This window comes from Perna viridis, chromosome 3 (genome assembly GCF_037379345.1).
Source record: "Perna viridis isolate PV_CMFRI_1.1 ecotype Kerala chromosome 3, ASM3737934v1, whole genome shotgun sequence".
In the NCBI taxonomy this organism is placed as follows: domain Eukaryota; kingdom Metazoa; phylum Mollusca; class Bivalvia; order Mytilida; family Mytilidae; genus Perna; species Perna viridis.
Window position 1 is genome coordinate 34,879,207 of NC_142447.1, and position 24,903 is coordinate 34,904,109.

The window sequence follows — 24,903 nt, forward strand, 5'->3', positions numbered from 1 at the left end:
AACAGACAAATCAATCAATAAACTGACTGAAGTTGATTGAACATGAAATAAACTGTGCAAATTAGCAACACGTAAAAACAAAAAACTTTACTTGAAGAAGTAAGCTCTACGAAAATTTGTCCCTATATTGTAACACAATGATTATGCCTTAACGTTGACAATTTGGTCTTGAAAGATTATCATTGATTTATCAAAAAACATCAGCTTTAAAACAATTTAGCATTAACCAGAAAAACGAAATAAACTATTTCTTCAATAAAAAATACTTTATAAAATAGGTCGTAATCTAAGTTATACTTTTCCTTAAACAAGTTTTAAAGGAAAGAAGAAGATATTATGACTATCCTAATTTATCTGTTTTCTCATTTACTGAACTTTAACTTTGTTTTAAGACCATATTCTAAAAAGAGAAAAGGCATTGAGGTGAATACCCACTCCCAGATCCATTGACAGATGACGTTTCTAAGAGATCAAGTTCAGAGTGATGGTGAAGTATTAGGTGCTTCTCTAATGTCTTACAGTGGAGCTTTGAGTAGTGGATGTATCTAACGAGAACAAGTTTAGGTCATACTAAATGTACTTTAAGACTGAGTGCACAGAAATCATAGATGTTACTGAAACTGGACGCATTGTGAAAATGCCTAAACAGTCTGTAAAGTTTTTTTTCACTTTACTCTATAGCAAACCCAATCATGGTATTACATTATCAAATTCTAAAGATAGAGTACGTCCATTTTTACTTTCATTATTATTTTAATTAACAAGGTTATCAGTAGTATCATTTCTTCGAATTTCAAAAAATGAAAAAAATATCAAGTTCCGTCTTTAACAATTATGTGACCGTATTTATTTAAATTATAGAAATACAAAGTTTTGATTGACACACGAGAACATCCCAAAGGCGTTGCAGCATGATATTTTTCTTATCAATACTGTATAGTTATTGCTAGCTACTGATGTAGAAATTACGTGTGGTTGTCGTATGTTATTGGTAATCAAGGTACTTGTGGTAAAATTAATGGGGGGACATACAAACTACAAGTGTTACTATATGTCTTGTTCTTGAAGTCGGATTTTAGAACTACCAAACTGATATAATGTAAGTATTATTGCTTTATAATGTCTTGACGTGCATAAGAATACATGATAATCAATAATTGGGCTTATTATAAGTGAATCTATGGCTCTTTTTTATAAATAGGTAATTTTAAACTTAAACAGTTTCATTTCAATCCTTTATGTTACTGCAAAGCACTGAGGTAAAGGAATAAGTTGTACCTTACAATATTCGATCTTTTTTGTAGTTCTTTTTAGTTTATGAAACCAAAGCACATATATTGGTGAGCACATAGTAGAAATTTTGGTATATTGTGGTTATAACTTATTGTATTTTTGATATCCTAATAACTTTTAAATTATGAAATATGATTCATTTAAAATTAAATGAAGCTGGACATTTGTAACATTTTTATCTCAGTATATGCCTACCAAATTGAACACTAGGTAAAACGAGTGTATTAAATTTTCATGCAGGAAACCTTGAACAATTGTAATGTTAGTACCTTTAAATCTTTAATGAATCCATTGCAAATTATAAACCAAAAACACCAAAATTCAATTATCACAAACGCTTGGATAAGCTACAGCAATTATAAGTTGAGAACTGCGAGGAATTAAATATGGAAATTTATGTTTACGTGTTTTGTAATGTAGAAATGCAAACTTTGAATCGGGGATCATGCATAATAATCAGGAGATCAGTTAAAAATACTTTGTTTATCGTTTTACATTGTGGACAAATATCTTAAGATTTCAAAACCAAAAAAAAAAAAGATTACTTCTAAGAACTAGAAGTACAATCGGATACCTCAACAATAATATCGGTGTGAAGAAGCTGAAATGGATTGAAAACTACACCGAGAAGTCAATTTAATTTAATTATCAACTTTATCCCTTTAGTTTTCTTCACCTTGAGAAAAGAAAGTATGTATGTATTAGCCTGGCGATATCGTCTTAGCTATGCCCTAAATATATTGTATCAGGTATCAGATGATTATAATTCAATTGATAGATGTATAATGCTGATGCAACATGAGTTTACTTTCTTCTTATTGATTAACGACCATGTAAATCAAATTCGGCAATCTTTCTTATTAATAATAACAGGAAAATACATCAAACAAGAAAACAATCTCACACGTAGTCATTCTTAGAATTTCAGGGAAAAAATAATAATAATAGAAGAAAGAAGAAAAAGATGATACCTGGAAGTGAAACTTGACTGATTGTGTTGCGTGTTATTATAACAATATCATTGATAAAACCGATAAATTATCGTTAGCTATTGCTTTATTTTTTTAAGACAAGAAGTCGAAGACATTTTCAAAACGATTCTTCGTATTAAATAAGAACCATAACTATGTATTAATTTTAATCGTCATTTTAAAAGAGCCGAGTTAAAAGTTAGAGTAGAGAATATATCGGGAATGACGATGTTGTACTCAATTGGATCTGACGAAAAGTGAGTGAATACACATAACACGAATACATATATATTGAACTTCTGTTATAATGTTTCTTCCAGAACTTTTGCTAAATAAACCCGTCAAGAACAATCTTTACTTTCTAAAATTATATCTGTCACTTTCATTTGAACTACGATATCATTGAACAATGTATTGAATGGATGACTGGTCTTACCATATAGATCAAACCGGTAGTAAAAAGTATAAAGATGTCCGAAATTCATACTGGTAGTATTTTACCAATTTACAATGGTCTGGTCTATATTGAATTGATTAATTCTGTAGTTCTTGAGCTTTAGTGTCACTATAACATTGTGATAGTTACATAATAAAGACATTTTATTGCATTGAGGCGATTAGTCACTGTCACGTTTTTAGTTCCACGTGTATGCGAATACTGTGAATACTTAAACTATGCTGGACATTCAAATTGTGTAATAAAAGAACTCCACCCACGATTGTTCAACAACTTCATTATTGTTAGTCAGAATTTTCAAAGTTTTGATAATCTTACCGTTTAAAATTCATTGAATATGACCTTCACAGTATAACTTATGGATTCACGACATCAACGGACAAGTCTTTAAATTTCAACAATGAAAATGGATTGAAAACTACACCGAGAAGTCAATTTTTGAGGTTTTTCTCTTGTTGCAATGATGTACCAACGGAGTAATCTGTTTTCGATAGAAAAAAATGACAATGATACCATTCTGATTAAATTGTATGGTTAATAAAACAACAAATGGTCATCGTTATGAAATGAGAACTAGCTGGAATTACCAATTCATAGATGGGTTTAATACGATACTACGGTATTTGTTATATTGCACAATTGTATTACACAGGTGTAAATCAGTGTCAACTGCGAGATTTATGAATTAATCTTTTACATGCAAGATCTGAATGAACAACCCATATGTGGAATCTTTATCCCGTTTTATGTTTTGCTATCCCTTCTCTCATACTTTTGATAGTTTTCTAGTCATTTCAGCTTTATTTCTCTTTGAATGACATAAAAATGGACATTCCTTTGCCCTGTTAGCCTTTAAATTCCATTTTAAAGAAGTTTGTGTCCAACTTATAGATCATCTTTTCTATGTTCTTTAGTCTTATCCTGGGAACATGATCTATGCACTTTCATCTCTTCTTTGTTTAACCTATTTTCATCTGTACTTCGCTTTTGTTCTTGATAACCTTGGTAATACAAAAAAAACCGAACTTTTAAAGGCTGTTGCTGTTGTATATCTGTTTGTTTTTATTTTCTTTATTATAAATTTGTTGGAACAGTTCTCAGATATTTTCGAAAATCAAGATTTAAACTTGTCAGAATGATAACACCTTACTTAATAGATTTACCCGGAATCCTTTAAAATTGAACTTTACATAAAGTTGTAACTTTTATGTTTTTATGGTAGGAGTTAAGTTTTAATAATGAACGACCTACTCCAGAATTTATTTATTAAAATATAATGTACGTGTCTTTAGTCGAAATAAAGCGGAGATATTTGTTATGTGTCTGTGTCATAACATATTTTTTCCTTGAATTAACCAACCTCAACATTCAAGAATAAAAAACATAACAAGATTTGGTTAATGGTTTTCTTTCAAGGTTATTGATAAAATGGAAACAGATTTTTTAATGACATTGCTACAGGCTTGTAACAAGCTAAGAATACATAAGCAGAACAGCATTAGATCGAAATAGATGTGGTTTCTATTCTTCATAAAGTAAGCCTGTTAAATCTTTGTTCATTATTTAATATCTGCTTTTCATTTATTTAATGATACATTTGTTAATCAGTTTTATGATTTTACAAAGGCATTGATAACCGTATGTCATTTAATTTCGTTTAAATTAAATGAATGATCAGTGTCTCATATTTTTTGCTAGGTTAAGGGACATTTAAATATTTGAAGTTTTTGACTGTTTTTTGTTTGTCTCTTTATGATAGTAATTGAAGGCCTACTATGACTCTTGTTTGCTCGCGACCAAGGAACATTAATAATAGTCAACCAAATTGCAAAACTTAAGCACTTCGAATAAAAGGATATTCAGGGCATACCACAATCATACATGCCACCTGAGAGCAAAGTTTCCAAGTTCAGCTCAATTCACATCGAGGATGACTAATTGGTATAATAGCTCTGTAACTAATTGACAAAAAGTCTGGAAAATTGTTATAGTTCATAGTTTCATGGCGAGTAAGGTATTTACTGCAGTTTTTTATGGAAAATGATTCAGGCATGCATAGATTTTGGATGATATTTCATCTTTAGTGTCTTGGCAATACTAAAACGAACAACAAATAAACAGTTTATTGGGTTAAAATAAATTGCAGGCATGTTTGTGGAACATCATTGATATATGTTGCACTGTCTATTGTAGTAGTTTATATGATAAAGAATGCGCGACGAGTTGTGGAATGTACAATATCATCATCAGAACTACAAATTTGCTTAGTCAGTTAAAAATCTAAAGATGTCGAAACTATAATACAATAGTTTTTACGTAGAGCGACGATACTGTGGAATAATTTCTTCTGAGACAAGGGTAACTATGTTAAGCCCTTGGTGATATCATCACGTAGAAGTTTTTTAGTCGTAATCACAGTGATTGCAATACATGCTTAGCCTTCTAGAACAACTGATATCTCTGTCACTGTTGGTTTTATTCTTTGTGGGAGTTGATATTATACGTGTTTTAGTTTTTTGTGCGCTGTCTTGTTATTTTTTCATACTTTGTTTTAAATGTAATTGTATTCTGTTATACTGGTGTATGTGAATCGTCTCTGTTTCCTGTATTCATGTTTTGGCAATGTCATTAAATTCTAATGGCTCTGAATTGTCCGGCGGTGTTGAAGCCTCGGTATTATTTCCTGATTTTGAAGGATCGGTCAAAAGGTTAAATGGATACCACCACTATTCTACAAGAAACAAACAATATTACTTGAACGGATCGGTATACTAGTCCAGTCATACCAAATAACGGAAGTCTGTGTCGTAGATTCGAATAATTTTCTTATTGTAGTGTACATTACCTAGGCCTGTTTAACCTCTCTGCACAGCCTTTACGAATAACATTTCTAAAGAAAGTAGATGTATCAATTTTCAAATACGCATGAAGCAAGGATAACTATCATGAATTTTTTCGGTCCTTACAATACTAAACGGGTCTTTATCAAGTGCCTGAGAAAAATGGGCCATATATAATACGGTTAATTTTTCTTTTGTAGACCACAGTCCTTTTTACCTTAACTGGAAATAAACACACGGAGAATGATTTTTCGTTCCAACAATACACGACCTACAACGAACAAGTGGCATTATATTTTGACAGATATATCCCACAATAATCTTTTTTTTAAGATATAAAAGAAAGTGTGTGAAATTCACCATATATAAAACTTTTAGCCCGGAGTGACATGAAAATTCAAATAGATTAAAACCCGTTCGTAGGTATAGTGTATTATTTCATTTATTAATGAAGGGAGTCTAATGAATTAATTTTCTCTCTTTTGAGAAGTTTTTATATAAAATCAGCATACAATTATTGTAAAATACCTAATACTGAATGTTATGTCAATTTATAGCTATCTATTGAAATGATAAATAATTACTTGCCGCGGAAAGGTGTGATACAGAATTTAATCCTTGGATATTTCGATGAAAGGTAGGCTGTATAACTTTGATAGTAGTTGTAATTAACTTGGTTTTATTTTCTTCAATATTACTTCATGAGTAACTTTGAATGTCAATTCATTTCGTATGTATATGAAAATCTTTAGAAGACTGCTATAAATCTTTTAGTAGTAAAAACCTAATGCATGGTACTACTTGGCAATAGATATTCGAAACAGCCAGAATTTTTATTACGCTTGAAATATTTTATTTGTATTTTTGTTCACAAAACAAGAAAGATTTTTCTACAGTCCTCCTCTTTTCTGCCTCGCCCGAAGTAAAGGTCAAACAATTATCCACAATAGATACAACCCCGAGCATTTTACTTTGTAAAAACTCCTTGTGCCGTGGCAAAATGTTGTAAACACGACTTAGGCAATCTCCTATAGGTGATTGTAGAATTTGAATTATAACTTTTGAAAAAATTGATTTCAAAAAGACGAAATGATCTTACTTTTTACTAAATAATTCATTGAAATAATCTGAGGTTATTCTTCATATAGCATGTCTAAATCGGACCACAAAAACTTGGGATATAAATATTATTACCAGAATGATGCTAGGTATAGTTTGAAAGGTAAATTGTTTCGTTGCCTTTTTAACCTAGAAACCAAGTTCAGATGGTGAATATTTCAAAGTTTACAGATACTGTTATATATGTCCAATTATTGTCAGAATATTTTTATTTTATTACCTACAGCGATTTCAATCGAGACAATAACATGTAAATAATTCATTACCATCAAACTTCGTTAACAATAAAAACAGGAAGTTATAGTGTATACGTGGCAACGTGGCTCAATAATTCACTACGTTACTTTGATCCTATTTCATTTTAGAAAGTTATCAGAATTTGTTTTACAAATCTTTCACGAAGCCGTGTTGAAATAGTAAAATATTCATGGGTTACTGCCAGGACTGTGCATAAAATTAATTAATTGTACTGATACCTTTGTAGTTTAAAATATCGAAAAATGTACGAAAAACTATTTGTTGATTTTTTTTCTATTTAATATATTCATGACCTTTCAATATTCACAAGCAATTTTCGTTACAACATATCAGATAATGAAAACGAGAAAAAAGGATGGTTTAGTTCTGATTATATGTTTTTTTGTGTGTGTGGTTCATTAAACGACGAAAAATAGAGTTTTTTCATGCGTTGATGTCATGTAGTAGTTCATCATATCCGAATGAGTAATTCATATTACAATTAAAATGCGGTTAAAATAACGCGTTATAATCCTAATAGTGGAATTAATGTAGAGAATAATCAATTCAAAACATTGCTTAATGACTTAAGTGTTTAAATCATTTAGGAAGTAAAAGGCTGCTGAGTCTAAGGCAGAGAAACAAGAGAGAGAAATCATCATTAAATGGTATTTACTAGCGAAAGATTTTTGACAAACAAGTTTATAGACATTGTTATTCATTTCAATCATACCAGAGATTGTTGTACAGTTTCTGTCTAACTCATCATTCTCTAGTATTCTGCACATTAAGCATGAGATATACATAAAATATTACATAGATTTTATTGTTTTACAAGCTACTGCATTCCCTGGAAGATGGTTGTCTCATCAAGGGATGTCATACATACGGAGGGGCACAGAAGGAGGAGTGCACCTTTTCTATGATGTTTTAAATGGGATTTCAAATCTTATGATCTGTTAGTCTATTTTCTTATTTTGGTCTAAGTTTTTGTGTACCTTTGCTGCCCAGGTTGACATGCATGTTTCTTGTTACTAGATACTTGATCTTTGAAAGTAATATCATAACGATCTCTTGTAGGAGGTCAAGGTTACAGCTCAGAGTGTTTTCTATCTAAAAGAGTAATCAAGGGAACCAAAGTTATAGCGGTAATCAAAAGAATGTAATCCAGGGACAAAGATCAGACATGGAAAACAGACATACAAAACAAAGAACATAAAGTAACTAAAATCATACATACAAAGTAACAAAAGCAAATGAGCAACTCGGACTCCACTAAAAAAAGTTAAAGTTGTACCAAACATCAGCCACTGTAATGAAGAATGTTTTATATATGCACACATTACAGATGAGATTATTTTAAACCTCTCACAACAGACAGATTGTGACAGATTTAGAACAGTTCTCGGACAGTTCTAGAGCCAGCTCTTCTGACAGTTCTAGCAGAAATCGGCTCTACTAGTAGAACTGTTTTCGTAGATCTGACTCTGCTAGCAAAACTGTTCTCGTAGATCGGGCTCTGCTAGCAAAACTGTTCTCGTAGATCTGACTCTAGTAGCAAAACTGTTCTCGTAGATCTGAATCTACTAGCAAATCTGTTCTCGTAGATCCGGTTCTGCTAGCAGAGCTGTTCTAGAACTGTTCTTTGACACTTTTAGAACTGTCGTAGAGCCGGCTCTTCAAATAATTGCCCTGAGAGGTTAGAACTGATCTCATATGTACGTAAGTTCAAACATTTAGTTTTGAGAAACCGTTAGGTTTATAGTTTACTGCTTTTGATGTAGTGATGTTGGGATTTGTACACAGGTTCTACAGATCTTTCGTAGACTTTATGAGTAATGCATATTAGGAATATTTGCTTCACAATGTGATGATATGATACTTTAAAGTGGCCAACATAGTCAATGGTAATTTTCAGGGCTCTTGCTGTGTGTAAATAGCTCACTAGTTAAGCGCTGTTGGAATCATGACAATTGAACGAATTATGAACAAATTGTTGGACATAATGAGAAAAGGAATAATCTTATTATCCGGAAATTTTATTTAATTTGAACAGTTTATCTGAACATCGCCAGGTCACACGACAATGTTAAGCTAATAAAGGCGACATTTAAAGTCGTACATGGGCTTACTACCGTCCCATATCAATATTAAAAGTATTTACTGGAGATTTAAATACTGATACTAGACCATTTATGCAACATTTAATGAAGGTGATAAATTTTTTGATAAAGAAAGTTAGCTTACTTCAATCCTTTACAAACAAAGCTATAAATCATAAACCAGTAATTTCCAGGCGCAGTCCCATTTCAATATGGACGTCACGCATATTAGATTTAGTTATTGTCTCTTAAAATTGTATCATGTTCACGTCCATGTGAAAAAGAATGCAATGAAATGGAAAACATTTCGGTTTTCAACTGGACAATACATCGTATACGTTCGTTAGCAAAAATAAGTTCAGTAATCATGCTTGTAAGAAAACTAGTACAAAATGAATAGTTGTTTCCTGATTGAGGACAACTAATTGTAAACAGGTTCAAATATTTATGGAATGAATCGATCCAAAGAAAAATAAAAGTACATGTCTTGCATACATGCGTGCTCTTTAAAGTGCTATCTAATGTAAATCAGATTTTATCTAAGATATTTGTCATTAATATATTTAGAAAGATACCACAAGGAAAATTTGACATATTATGTTAATTAGATTCGAGTTATAGAACAAGACACAATATTCATATTGTAGAAAAGAATACAATTGTTTTGGTATCAACATGACTGGTATTTGTCAATAATTAGTATTTTATTTACCAGGTGCAATATCAAATTGTTAAATCTATACAAGATCCTATCTACATTGTACTTGTTTTATCTTCGTGTGCGCCAGTTAGTATTTTTTTTCACATTTCCGGTATTTGACAACAACATATGATTACAAAACATGCATTTCATTGCATTTGAATTTAAAATTAATAAACTTGATTCATTGAAATAGATTAAAAATGATAAACTGCACAAATACCACTTTGATTCGGTCAATTAACATCATGCGCACTCATAATAAAGATTTATGAGTTAGTTTGTTCCACCTGTTATAACGTTAAAATCTTCTGCTTTTACTGGAATATTACTGTTTGCGTAAAATTCAAGCCAACAGTTTAATGCTCGCTAAATGATATGTATTTTTTATTTGATTATACTGGCTTAAACTCTGAACTTTTAGTAATGGGTACGTTTTAAATCTGAAAAACTAAGACAAAAGAATGTCACGGTGTAGCCAACAACCAACGAACTTGTACATGTGTTCACACACAATCCATTTAAAAACCATTTCTAATAAAACAAAACAAACACAACAAACAAACAAACAAACAACGGAACGATTTTGCACTCATTTAAACTTTACATTCATCCAAATCTCGGATTTAAATAAGAACTCCAGGTTCTAATTATTTGTCAATTTAATGTGGAAGTTGTGTGGAGAGGGGGTGGGGTCACTCCCACTGTTCCTTGAGACCAAAAATAATGAATAATATAGGACGGAATATGTGCCAATGAATTTCGAAATATGTTAATACGGCAATGATGATCTCCTATAGAATTATTTTTCCTAACAGGAAAAGACTTCATAAGTAAGATGTGCTCGTGTCTTATTGCTTTTGTATGATGTTCTACAAATAAAATATATCTAAACTTGACTAAACTTCCAACTTTTATATAAAAGTGATAGGCTTTATACTTTGCGTGCAGTTAGGTAACAATTCTATTACAGGCATGCATTTACAATTCTGTGTATAGAAGTTTACCATGATAATTTTCTTTTACTAAGAAGACACTATGTGAACATAACAATCAATAACAACACACTCCTTTCTTTACTATTAAATAGCTTGGTAAACTGATTAAAAATGATATAAAAAAATACTTGAATTAAAATGATAAAAGTCGCTGTATCGGATATTTTTAAAGCCCGATAAAGGCACAAATTAATTGCATATCGATCCGGCGACTGTATGAAATATAAAAAGTTAAATAAAGGGGTTTATAAAACTGAAGTAGGCACTTGATCTCAATCACTTTTAAAATACTACATATCCTGATTCATATCTCAGTTGTAATAAGCTACCCACATTAACATAGTCATAATTTACCTTTTAAAACTTTATTTTCAGATTGTTCACTCGGACGATAGTGTTTTTTGTATTGTATAAAGTTCAGCAAGTTCTATACTGTGGCACAAAGAGGATATAATGAAGGAATATTTCAGAGCAGTTGTGGTTTGATAATTTGCTTGTTGTAACATTAGGATGGTTCGGGATGGTGTAGACTCGGAGAGAATTATTTTTACCATTTTTATTAAGCTGATGGGACGGGACAAATTATGGCCAGATCTGGATTTTATATAAAGATTTGGAAACAAATACAATTATTCCTATTACTACCTCTTATCTTGCGAGGTAAGGTATTTTTTATATTTAAAACATTGTATTTGTTTTGTTTTGTTTTGTTTTTGTTTTTGTTTTGTTTTGTTTTGGTTTTTGTTTTTGTTGTTTTTTGCGTAAATCGAGGTTTCTCGTGTGTCGCAATCTGAATGCATCTTTTAAAAAGTAATCAGTATTTCATTGAACAGCGGTCAGGTTTATCTCGGGCTGTGTGGGTGTGTGTTTTATGAAGGCCTGGCCTAGTTTTCCCAAATTACTGCTCTTTTGCATCAAAGTACATGAATGCAACTCGGTACGAGTATTACATGTTTCTTGATGCTAAGGGATTATTTAACTCACAGCTGACAATTACACTCATCCCAAACCTCTCATGTCCCAAAACTTATGTCATGTTTGCCTTTATTTTAGTTTTCTTTTTAATTTAGATATTATCTTCTAGTAACAATACTGAGGTTACTAGTTTTATCTTCGTTTGTATATAGTTTGTCCTATTTAGGACGCAGTATAAAGAGTAGACGTTCATTCTTGTTTCATGTGTGTTACCTCAATAGTGTGTTCTGTAGCTTCGCAACACAACCAACCTTCCGATTTTTCTACTTATAAATAGTTTTATAAAAAAAAATGATATCCACACTTTGTTTCCAATTTGCTTTTAGAGTACATTATATTCTCCTTGATACATACGGTTTTTGCCTGTTTTATTACATATTTTTGTTTTCTTTAGGATTAAGTCCAAAATAATTGAAAACAATTAACACCGATTTTAGTTGTATAAATAGTCATTCAAACGGGAATGCCAATCGTTTCTCCTAATTGTTGTTTAAAAGAAATAAATAAAAATAATCTTTACTGTGGAAATATTTTACTATACAAATAACCTACCCAATAAAGATTTATCTGTAAATATTTTCATAGTAAAAACCTTTCTTCTTTCGGAAATCCCTAACCAAATAATGAAATATTATATGACTTAATATTGTTTACTTTGGAAGGAACATTGTTTGCATGTCAGAAAACGAATAAGTTTTATGGGAAATTTTAAAGCCTTCGAAAAGAAGCCGATAGGTATAATATTAATGCAAATGAGAAGATCAAACAGAGGGCTAAATGTCAATACAGAATGATGCTTTAACATGACCAACTTGATACTCCGTTAGAATCAATTTCCAAAGTAGGTCCATATTTTGTTGAAATTAGACACTATGTAACCACATTTAAGGGTATCCGTCAAAAATGATATAGTTGAGGACGCCGCTGAATGGCGCCATGAAACAGCAAATTTAATGTACAAACACTTGATTAAAGTCGATAAATAGAGAATTTAATACAAGTTATATTTAGTGAAGAAAAAAAATGTAATAATAACGATTCATGAACTGTCTATGACTAGCTTAAAAACAGCAAAAGTCGATGAAAATTACTAGAATACGTGTAAGATTACTAGTTCAGGCCTAGGTTAGACATTGAAGTAATATAAAGTTATGTTCTTACAACAGTAAGAGAAACTCAATGGTAATCGATTGTTTCAAAATTTTAAAATATTTAAATAATAACACAATAACATAATCAACTGTCCAAAAAGAAAAAAAAATCATTGGTTATGCCTGTTCCCTTCTATATGTGTATCTTGCCTCTTGCAGCCATATGTTCACATATTATGACTCATGTTCATGGATTTTATCGCGGGTTCTTTTTAATGACGGAGTGAATATGGTTGAAAACAGGGTTCTAAAATAGAAAAAAAACTTAATTATTGTTTGGCATGTTATAAGATCAGAATTCACTTGACGTACATTAAAGCAATGATTCCATGTACAATACATATAAGCCTACGGTCAGAGTCGATCATGACGCATGAACAGCTTGCATACTCGGGTAATTCACATTCCATGGAACGAATTCGTGAAGCGTTTCTTCGGTCTGGCATAGCTATGTGTGAAATTGTCTGAGTTTTTATTTTTTCTGGCGAGATAAGTGCGAAGTATCATTATAGTCAGTTATACATATGTGATAAAATAATATCTCCCGAAGGACTCGTCGTTGTCTGCATCATCCAATTATAAGCTGCTACCGGGCGAATAATCTCCGATAGGGAGTTCACTAGAACAGTAAACTCAGTAAATAGAAATTCCATTTCCAAATCGTTTGCCATATGACTGATGAGCTTTAAACATCTCTATATTTCTTTAACATTCATAATTTATTACACTTGAGAAAACTGGAGTCGAAATATAAGTGGTTTCCGACAGTCTTTTGATTAAATGCCAAATAATTCAAATTATCCACAATTGAACTTTTCCAGGAGATAAATGTTCATGGGATGTAGAAAACGTTTACTTTATAGAAACAAAATAACAGTAAGGATGATATTTCGAAGTCGTTGTGACAAAGTGAAATGAGACTTTACTCTTTGGAAATGCCTGATGTTTTCGCGATATATTTGTTGCTTTGTCACAAATAATGACTTGTTCATTAGTTTGGAATATTGAATAGATCTATTAAATCTAAACAAAACTGGGTATATAAATTTTGATATGCATCTAAAATGTAAGATTCTAAGAATTGCTGTTTACAATCATCATGTTGATATTGCGAAATAAAATAAAAATCATCGAACAGCATGCATAATATTTCAAAATCAATTTCATATACTTGTAATGGCGAGTTAGTTCACTCATTGTGTAAATACATAGGCTGAAATAAACTGTAAATTTAATCAAAATCTCACAATTCCCTTTGTTGTAATTGATTACAAAGACTTTACAGTCTAAAAGATGTATGTTTATCTAATTTCGTCAAAGAATAGTGTATCGATGTTTTATGTATTTGAACTTCGTAACAAAATCAAACTACACAATAGTCTGTGAGCCAGATGTTAGCACAATATCTTCTCTTCTTGTTTGCATTAAATCGTCCAAAATGATTTCACAGGATCTGTTTACAATATATTAAATTAATTTTCCAATACTATATTTCTATCACATACTACGCATCAAGAACACATTCTTACATTTTGTTATCACTAAGGTCGGAGAGCCCACCAAATCAATTCATTTTTGTCTATATAATCATTGAATCAACATTGTGAGTTTCTTTCCATTAGGTTTGAGTTAATTTTTTTAATACTTTTGTCTTCTTTATATTATGCTAGCAAATTGGGTTCAGGCTAATGGATAAGGTAGGCTCCAATCTTGGAAGCTTCAAGACATAAAACGCAACTCGACGCAGGCTACGTTTGTCTTCGTAACTTGTCTTTGTCTTATGGTTTTCAGTGAAAAGCAATTGAACTAGACCAGTCATTAGTTAAATGCTCATGTTATTATAGTGTTTGTGGGTACATTTCTTCTCTTTCATATAATAAACAAGTTTTAATGTATATTTTCACAGTTTCATTTCATTAAACCCACGCATGCTTACGTTACGAGTTTATTGTTCATAAACCCTTTTCAAGGGTTTAAATAATAGTTTTATATACAAAATGTAGAATTGTTATTGATACTACACAATACTGTGCAAAATTTGCTCAATTTCAGTGACCACTTACTCCTATAAGCGTACCCTCTACGAACCAACATTTCAGAACACCCCAAGAAACATTACCGTCCACAGGAACGAATTGGCACGATTACAATGCCGAATCAAACATTTAGGTCCTAAACAGGTTTGTTCACTTAATGTATTAATGGTAAAAATTAGCATGACACGATTCACTTTATTCATACACGTCCATCGTTTATGTGTAAAAAGTAAGCATTTGAATTCAAAAATGATAGGAGAAAGGGAAATATCTGAACAAACTTACAAACGACCCAAAACAAAACCAGTCACACTTCATTCATTGCCAGCTATAGATAAGGAGGAGCCTCTCTATCGGAAAACTGGAAGTGAAATGCATCTAAATAAAATGTAAACTTATCATATACATGTATAACATTTTGCCGACTGAACCAGCTCCAAATTAGAACGAACGGGTATATTCGGTCTTTCCCGCATGGATCATGGTGGAAAGATAGAAAACCACGAATTATGAACACGTGTGGAAGATTTTCACAGTCACAAGAGTCATCATGAAACACTTTTTAGAGATGCTAGTGAAATCATTTAATTGCGATGAAATTAAATACATTTTTTCGAATGTATTTAATTTCGTACAATTGTTAAATTATGAATTATTTAAAAGCTTAATTTGAATTTCTACTTTTTAACACTTTTGACGAAATATATTTTTCGAATGTCATAAAATGTATCAATAATTATTGTGATGAAACATCTGATTGGTCAATGTAGCCAGTGACGTCATGACCTCAATCTTCTCCGGAAATGCAGGAAAAGATATTTTAACATTTCTTTTTTTCAAAGATCTTTGAATAATCACTTGTAGATAAGGATGACAAAACCTTATGTGAGACTTAATCGTGAAATTCAACATTTTTTTCCAATGTCATACTACTCTCGAGCGCTGTAATAAGGATATGGTTCCCATTAATACTATGATTTCCATGTTTTATTGCTTCCTACATATATTCTACAAAGTACCAACTGATTAATATTGATACCTTACACCAGAAGCCTTTTAAGACTTAAACAATTTAAGTGTGTTCATCGTTTCATATACATGCAATTTGTGACATCTGTTTAACATGCATATCCTTTTGCACTTCAAGTTCTCACAAGGAACATTACACTGAGTTCTTCCCCTACAAGAAGATCTAATGAATGTTGGTTATCAATGTTGCCACTATCGTTACATAACCGTTTTTCGTATTTGCTTAAAAGGTTGCATGGAGAAAAGTATCGATGGATTATCCACTGACAGTAGGAATTGTTACATTTGATCCCAAAGAAGACATTGCTGTTAGATATAAAGACTTAAAAGATCAGGCAGAGGGTTTATCTCAGTGGGATTTGATCATAAAACGTGCTCAGCCCAGACATTCAGGGACTTACGAGTGTCAGATTAGCGCGCAGAATGTTTATACTCATTACGTGTATCTCAAAGTTTTGGGTAAGTATATTAAAACAGGCGGTATGATTGTTAGTACGCAGTACTACACCAATAAAACTCAAAAATGAACGACTTGTTAAACAGTTTACTGAATCATTTCAAGTAAAGACGTTCTTAGTCATAATCAAGCGTTTTATAGACCAAGAACAGCGAGAAAATTGACAAGGTCAGAAAACACTGACAGAATGCATTCTTGGTAAATATGGGGCACAAGAGTAAACCACAAAGCCTTACTTATCAAGGAGATTATATTAAACGACAGCAATGATCAAGTTTGAAAAAAAAACGTGTAAAATTTACTCACATCAGTAACAAAAATGTCATGTTTTTATTTTAATTCCAGATACACCACTTGAGCTGAAACCAGGTTAGTTGATCTAAAACATCTAACCAACTCACTTTAATTGTATTTAAATCTGAGTTATATATGAAAAAAGACACACTAAAGGAATCTTGTTAATATGTCGTGAAGAAGACAAAAAGAATATGGCATGCAATGCCATATATCAAGGGTGTTTCTGTTAAAAACGCTCAAATGACAAAGCAATTACTTCGTTGTATCTAAACAGATTGATTGATGCACATTACTAGAATTCTAGAAACTTCACAAGTATAAAGAAAGCAATAGATAAAACATGATATAGTGCAATAAACTGATTATACTGTGATGACGGTTATCATTTATCAAATTGCATTCATATGACTTGTTTTGCATTCAAACTCTTGAAACGCATATGCCTTGAAACTGAGCAAATAAACAAAATCATGACGCTGAAGTATCCGTGTGGTCGTACATAGATCATCCATCCATTATATAAGAATGACATGGATACTATTTGACAACTTTTTATTTAGAAGCCAAACAAAAAAAATTATTGTTTGATAATTAAAACTATTTAATTTTTATTTTAGCCATTTCACTAGATGGAACAACATTTGTAAATATTCATGAAACTATCAAGTTAACATGTAACGCAACTGGCGGCACTAGAGCGCCATCTAATGTAGATTGGTTTTTCGATGGACACAGGATCCGAGGTCGTGATTCTAGGTGGGGTAAAAGACTTCACATAACTGATCGTGTGCCTGATGTGCCCGGTAGAACACTAATTAGTGAGCTAACTATCCAAAAAAGTGTATTCGGGGATAAAGGAAAATATGTTTGTCGTAGCGTTGCTGGGGGTGATTCTCGTACCATTGGTCTGGAAGTTTCTGTATTAAACAGTAAGTTGGAATGTATCTCAAAAGCATGCACACCAATTACTTCAGTATATAATGGAATTTTACTTTTATATTGTACTAAAACTGTATGGTAAACAACAATTTAAAAGAAAGCGATGACTCAAAATCATGGGTAGCATAACGTTTCTACAATGATCAGAGGTGTTTGGATTTAAGGAATATGTTAGTTTGTACTTCCATACACAACACGGACTCGATCTATGATACGAATTACAAATGGATTTAATATGTATTAAACCTGTAAAATGATGTAAAAGACCTTTTATTTTCAGTGTTGCTGAGAGCAACACTATAAATCACAAACAGCATCAATTGTATTATCTTGTTCATCTTTATTTTAATTTTTCCGCAGCAGAAAAAGACCACGAAAAGAGAGATGATAGTAAGTAGTTGAACTTTAATAATAAAAAAAGTAAAGTGGACTTGCGAAGCTTACACGCAACATTGTCCATCAGTGTATGTTGTATAAGAAAATGAGTCTATGTGAATTTCGATTAGGTGAGGGTTTCCTCGTCATTCATTGAAGACCCATGGGTGGCTTTTAGCTGACATTTTCATCCCAATGGGGTTATTGTCTTTTTGACATATGCACCATATCCATTCTCTTTATAATACATGCAGAAAGATGCAGCAAGAGAAAGAGATTTATTGATTAGAGAATGTCAAAACAAACAAATATAATTGAACAATGAAAATAATTGATAAGTGTTATCATTTATGAACATAAAGGTTTTATACCACGGAACTATTAACATAAAGGTTATACCACGGAACTATTAACATAAAGGTTATACCACGGAACTATTAACAGATGAAAGGAAATGGATATTTTATATACCGTTCAAGTTACACGTTTTCTGTCATATTTCGAGAAATAACGCGTTTGACAGCATTTGTAAATTATAAATAATCATTTATCATCTTCTGCACAGAGGGTATAGCTTTAGCTGTCTGCCACACTCCGTACTAAACCCCGCCTCCAGTTCAGTACAATGGAAACAACATCGCGGACCTATAATGACTAGTGCACATGCCTTGTGAATATTTAACATCCGGTACAGTAGATCCATTAAGCTATCCATCATAGGTCTGCGGTGGTGATTGTCATGTACCTAAACTATGAATGATCTAATTCAACATTATAACATTAACACTTAAACCAATAATATAGTGTGGGTTGACCATGCACAGAAGTTTAATCATAAGATGTTAAACATGCCTAATCTTTCCTCATGTTTATTTTGCAGAAAATGAAAATTCGCCCGTTTCTTCCCAACACTTGGAAAGCACTGGACCTTCGTTCTCGTATAATGGATATTTCATATACTTTGTCATGCTAGCAACTATATTGATATGATGAAAAGTAATCATACTGAATCTAAAGTCTAGGTATCCCGTTGACTTCATGAGTTGTATATTCGACTACTTGTAATAATAACACGGGAATTATCATTAAAATAACACGAAGCGTGCTGGCACATGCTTTTGTAATACGAGTTCTTGATTATAGTAGCGCTCATAACAGTGGTACTGGCTGTGTCAAACCTGCATGACGACAATATTTGGTTGTTTCCAATAGCACAAAAATGAAAGTTCTTTAGTTTATATTGACTCAACTATAAACAACATACACTTTATTGTATCTGATAATTTATGTTACGGGTCTAGTATAATGTTATTTATGACATTGTGATATTGTTATGATGTGTTCTCTTCGAAATAAAATTAAACTAATTCAAGTTTCAATTACTTTTTGTCAAGGAAAATAGTAACCTTAAATGTACAACTGAATAAAATAGTCTTGGACTTCCGTCCTTTTAATTTTCTCCTTATGATAATAAACAAAATCATGAAGTTCTATTCTTCACAAAATATTCCTTTTGCCTAATATGTAACCTGTATATGCATGCCAAGAACATTCTTATTTTTAGACAGTCTTCACTTCTTCTTACGACAATATATTTTGTGTATTATTAAACATCGGAGTCATGAAACGGAAGAAAAAAATGATGTCAATAAATAAAAGTTGTTTAAATAAAAAAAAACTTCTTACTGGTCATGAATGTACAATTGTAGCGCAGGTAAAATCATACAAACACAGTCAAAGTACTCATGTACTGCATCAATAAACATGGAATGAGAAATTTACACATAACCCGAACTAGAATATTCAAATAAGGAAACGTATGCCAAATGCAAGCAGCAGGGTATGAAATTGAAATGAAATGACTTAACATAAGTCATCAAGAGGGTTATATTGACATCTGGGATATAATATTCTTCTAAAGTTAGATTATACCTATTATACGGAACATCATTTTCCGTCATCTTGCAAAATTGTATATAAGCGTCTGCAATAAAAATACCGAAGCGTCAGCAGTGGGGTGATTCAAATACGTCAAAACTCAAAAACACACGGCCTAAACATGAACACATGAAACAAAAACGATCTCCATACACAATGTAGAGAACCGAATTAAATAAACATAAAAATGATGACACGTACGGGAAGCAAGACGTCACACACCAAAAACTAAACCTCTAGAAATATGAACTCTCACAAAAAACTGGGAGTGACATCAGGTGCTCCGAAAGGGTAAGCATGTCCTGCTCTGCCAGTGGTACCCGTCATAATACAAGTGAGTATGATCCGGTAATAATCTAGCAGCAATAATGCAGCTCCGATACACGTGTCAAACATTATTCACACTAAGACGAATCATTCATTTCAATTAAGCATCGTGGTGTAAACGTTGTAAATAACATGCAAATTGTAGAAAAATATCCGAAAGTGGCAAAAATGGACAAAAGTTATAAAAAATCGTTATAAAACAATTATGCCTTCATCAAATATTTTTGTTGTGCGTGTTTTTTTTTTTAATTTATTTTTTTAAGGGTGGCGTTTCAATTAGCGGTATATGCTGTAGAAATATCATTTAACTATCTTTATCTTTGTCCCGATGACCTCCAATTTTCAATTTGAAATATTAAAGAATTGTTTCGGTGACCTATGTTTGTTTATATTAAAATTTGATAGTATGTGCATTAAACGTCACTTTAGAGAAATATAAGGAAAGTCAACTGACAAAAAAAATGCTATATATTATATGTACATGTATGTTCAACTGTAAGGAAATCAATCAAAGCAATTTATGAATGAATACAGGTAATTGATTTTAAAAATCAACCAATACTATATATGTCATTGAAGTATCAAGGAATAAAAATTGAAGATAAATAATCGGCCATGGGCAGTTCCGATCTTCGAAAACAATATGTTTAGAGAAGCAGAGACTGAGAATGCTCCCATATAAATGCACCTATAGTCAATAGTGCCAGTCTTTTTTAAATTATTCTTTTTTCTCTGTGTTTTCATTTGGTTATTATATGTTTTACATGTATTTACCAGTGCGTCTATCTCAACATTACTAGGTTATTCATGAATCAGAAATAAGAATCAAACTGATACATATGCAGAATAGATTTCATTTTTATTTATGAAGTAAAATTAGCACCTATGCAGGCTCTCCCATTTAAATGCATATGCTACGAAATAAAGAATTATTTGATCTTTGTTACTATAACAAAAAAAATTATTTGGCCTTTGACAAAAGGTTTTTTTCCAAGACTTAAGGTGATACATGCGTAGCCACAATAATTAGTTTCAGAAACAAAGATGATGTATAGTATTTGAGATGATAATTATGATTTTGACGTATTTGAATTTCGTCATTTTGTAGCTTAAATCATGCATCTTATTCTTGTTTTTTTTCACAAACGATAGAGTTAAAGTTTATTTAGACAATAAAGATAATCAGGAGAAAGATTCTTTTAATATTACAAATAATAAATTCATTTTCTGTTACTTACGCAACTTTGTGGAATACCTAATTTGAACTCTGGAAATCAAGACACAAGTTGTTTATATTCCATTTGTAAAGATCATAAAAATGTACAGACCTTTCAAGATAATAAAAAAAAACATAAGAACAAAACATAGCAGTGAACGTGTGAATAATGTAGTCATGACAGGTTTATGACTAAACCACATGAAGAATATTCTTTCTGTCAAAACTTTCGGAAGAAGAGATGGTTTATACGTCGACCAAAAAATGTTGCTTTCAAACAACAATTACACATCTATAGAATACACCATGGTTCACAATGATACAAATGCAATGCTGCGCCCTCATCCTTTCCATATTTATGTCGAGAAGATACATTCCACAACTTCATAACTAGATAGTAATAAAAAATAAACAAATAAACAATACAAAAAGTTGGCAAAACATTAAAAACAACTGAAAGAAAAACCATTGGTAGTACAGATACAAAATATTGATTACTTAAAGTCAGTAGGACAAAATCAGAAATACTCCGTTTGTCATTGGTTTTCACCTAATCATTATTCCATGCCAATTTGTTGCCACTTAATACCATACTGCTATCGTAATTTGATTTTTGTTTGTAAAAAGTGCCAATTAGTTCGGGAAAAGTATATTAGTTTAATCTAAATTTCTTGGAATTTGCTTTTAGCATTTTATTGCTTTATAATTGACATAACTTGATTATCGATTCCATTTTAACTATAAATAAGGCATGTTAAGCTTTAAACATCTACAGATAACTCGCCCATTCAATGGTCAGCATTTAAAATATTGTTCTGGGTTGTTTTATAATTGTTAGGAAGAAGCAAACCTCAATAACTTAATAGTTTTACAGAAAACCAAGGAAGCCAAACATATTCTTTTGTTTCTATTGATATTCATTTCTTATATTTAGAGATATCTACCGTATGAACAGCACATTCCAAATGAGGTCAGTTTTTAAAGATACCAGTAAAAATATGCTTCATTAGACGGGACCAGAACATAAAGATACCAGTATGAATGTGCTTCATTAGGCGGGACCAGAACGTAAAGATACCAGTACTTTATGTGCTTCATTAGACGGACCAGAACATAAAGATACCAGTATGAATGTGCTTCATTAGACGGGACCAGAACATAAAGATACCAGTATGAATGTGCTTCATTAGACGGGACCAGAACATAAAGATACCAGTATGAATGTGCTTCATTAGACGGGACCAGAACATAAAGATACCAGTATAAATGTGCTTCATTAGGCGGGACCAGAACATAAAGATACCAGTATGAATGTGCTTCATTAGACGGGACCAGAACATAAAGATACCAGTATAAATGTGCTTCATTAGGCAGGACCAGAACATAAAATTGCAAAACAAAAAATCTGTATCTAGCGAAAGGGTATTTCAAAAATGAAGAATTAAAGGTGTGAAAAAAACAATATGAGACAAAAAAGAACCACTAAGATCAGGCGAATATTTGTGCTTCGGAACGGTGAGCGGTTTCTGCAATTTGGAAGATACCAGCAGTGCCAATGAAAAAATTTCGAGTAATTTCAGAGGAATTGTGTCCTTATTTCATTGAACATCTTTACAAAATATTTCACAATTAGCTAACGTGGCATAATTTAAAAAGAATATACCATGAACACTTGATAAGAGTCTGAAAATGCAATAACTTATTATTTTAATGACAAAATGCATATCAATAACTCAAATAACTGACAACCAGTACTGTTTGTGTTATTTTTGATCAGATCCATTTGATTCATGTCAGTCTTGCATGTAAACCACTACTTCGCTGTTGGTATCGATATAATTCTATCGATATTGTGACAGAGATCGGAAGTCAGTCTAGCCTTTGGAATATAATCGTCTTTCCACAGGAAATACGATATGGGTTTTCATTGGCCTGGATGTTTTGAAGCGTTTATGATATTATTATTGACAACATTTTCACCTTTATTTCAATATAAAATTGTCTGTGTCTCCTAGATAATAGGTTAATTGCACAAGATGACTATTTAAAACTGCCGTTTTCGCTTTCATGGAAACAATCTAAGCTGGTCCATTGAAAACTCCGTGCGTCATAAAACAAATTCTTCTTTCCTTATAGCTGTCTGTTTGAATCTTTTGTTAACTTTAAAAGCGGACAATATACAATTTTAATGTCTATAGTGCATATCCTGAGGAAACTTGTTACTCTATTTTTCACTCAATCGAAGACAAGCCTTATACTGATTATTGATAAAAATTGAGCGAATATTTTAATTTTTAGAAATGCTAATTTTAACTCAAAATAAAATTCAAGATAAAAATCGTCACATCTGAACAATATCTGTTGTAATTTTATAAACAATACACTAATGTGTCGACTGCTTTGATGCATTATCATTACATAATTTTTCTATTCGTCAATCTTATTAGAAATAAACATGTTCTTTTAGAAAACAGATGACGAACATAAGTTGTTTTGTTTTATAAATTGTATTTTGTTTTTGTTAATTTGTTTTCATATGATTTTAGGCATTGACTAACGACTTTGATGATGACGCATCCTAAATAGGGGCTTTGTCCCCCAATATTGCACAAAAACCAACAATCACCCGCTTACGTGTCCGTGTATAAACGGAAGATTTAGACGCATTCGGAAATGTCCTCCGCCTTTTGGGCTTAAATTCATAAATGTCTATTGCTAAACATAAAAAATGTCGGGAAATCAATATCTCAGAAAATTTTCCGCTTTAAGAAATCTTTTTGAAAGAGCTCGAGATCTTCCGCTTCTGAATTTTCGATGGTTAGCATCTATGACATTGGCACGTTGTCATTGGTGATGTATCGCCCTTAAGGAACGTTCCTTAAATAACCGCTTTGTGTATATCACTATAACCGTGGGCGAAAATCGTTATTACTTTGATATTGCATCTATAACAATATTCACGTGTGTACATAGTTTCTGATATTTACAAAATAAAAATAAATAAATAAATAAATAAATAAATAAAAATGCTGCTGGAATAGAAGATCTATATGAAATTAAAATTAATTGTTCTGTTCTCTTTTAATTGTCTATTTCTATCATATACCACTGTCATAATAGTCATAATTGTAGTTAGTTACTATTTTACTGCTCTTTATTATTATATTGTTGTATTCAAGCCATAAACATCTATTGTTAATGCGTTAGTGCAAACGAATAGTGTCTATTGTCTGCTGTATACAAAAATAAAATAAAATAAATAAATAATAAATAATAAAAATGAAAATAAAAAAGAATGCGGTTAAAATCGATTCTAAATAGCGCGCTTTATGTTAAAGTTTTTAACTAGGGGAAGTTTACAATATTTAACTGTAACGTAAGCTAACTAGATATCTTATTGCCTTAAAATATTTACACTAGTTGTTATTTTTTAAATTTCATTTGAA

At 31.6% G+C, this 24,903-nt stretch overlaps 1 protein-coding gene across 2 annotated transcripts; it reads left to right on the forward strand.

The window, feature by feature from the left end:
* Positions 1-958: 958 nt before the first annotated feature.
* LOC148622009 (zwei Ig domain protein zig-8-like) lies at positions 959-19,348 on the forward strand. Of its 2 annotated transcripts, none has more exons than XM_088571470.1 (8): positions 959-1,099; positions 11,093-11,377; positions 14,896-15,023; positions 16,139-16,367; positions 16,711-16,734; positions 17,280-17,591; positions 17,962-17,991; positions 18,857-19,348. In XM_088571470.1, exons 2-8 carry the CDS (start codon positions 11,302-11,304, stop codon positions 18,964-18,966), a joined length of 909 nt encoding a protein of 302 aa, XP_088427596.1. In that variant the 5' UTR covers positions 959-1,099; positions 11,093-11,301; the 3' UTR covers positions 18,967-19,348. The 2 variants fall into 2 exon arrangements, with proteins under 2 accessions (XP_088427596.1, XP_088427597.1); XM_088571471.1 differs by having other exon boundaries at positions 17,965-17,991; positions 18,857-19,109.
* The last annotated feature ends 5,555 nt before the right edge of the window (positions 19,349-24,903 follow it).

What these genes read in the sequence shown, in the direction of transcription:
- LOC148622009 (XM_088571470.1), top strand. Translation starts at nt 11,302, where the DNA reads ATGGCCAGATCTGGATTTTATATAAAGATTTGGAAACAAATACAATTA. An exon ending in GGAAGTTTCTGTATTAAACA is followed by an intron (nt 17,592 to 17,961) that starts GTAAGTTGGAAT and finishes ATTTTTCCGCAG; the next exon opens with CAGAAAAAGACCACGAAAAG. An exon ending in CCACGAAAAGAGAGATGATA is followed by an intron (nt 17,992 to 18,856) that starts GTAAGTAGTTGA and finishes TTTATTTTGCAG; the next exon opens with AAAATGAAAATTCGCCCGTT.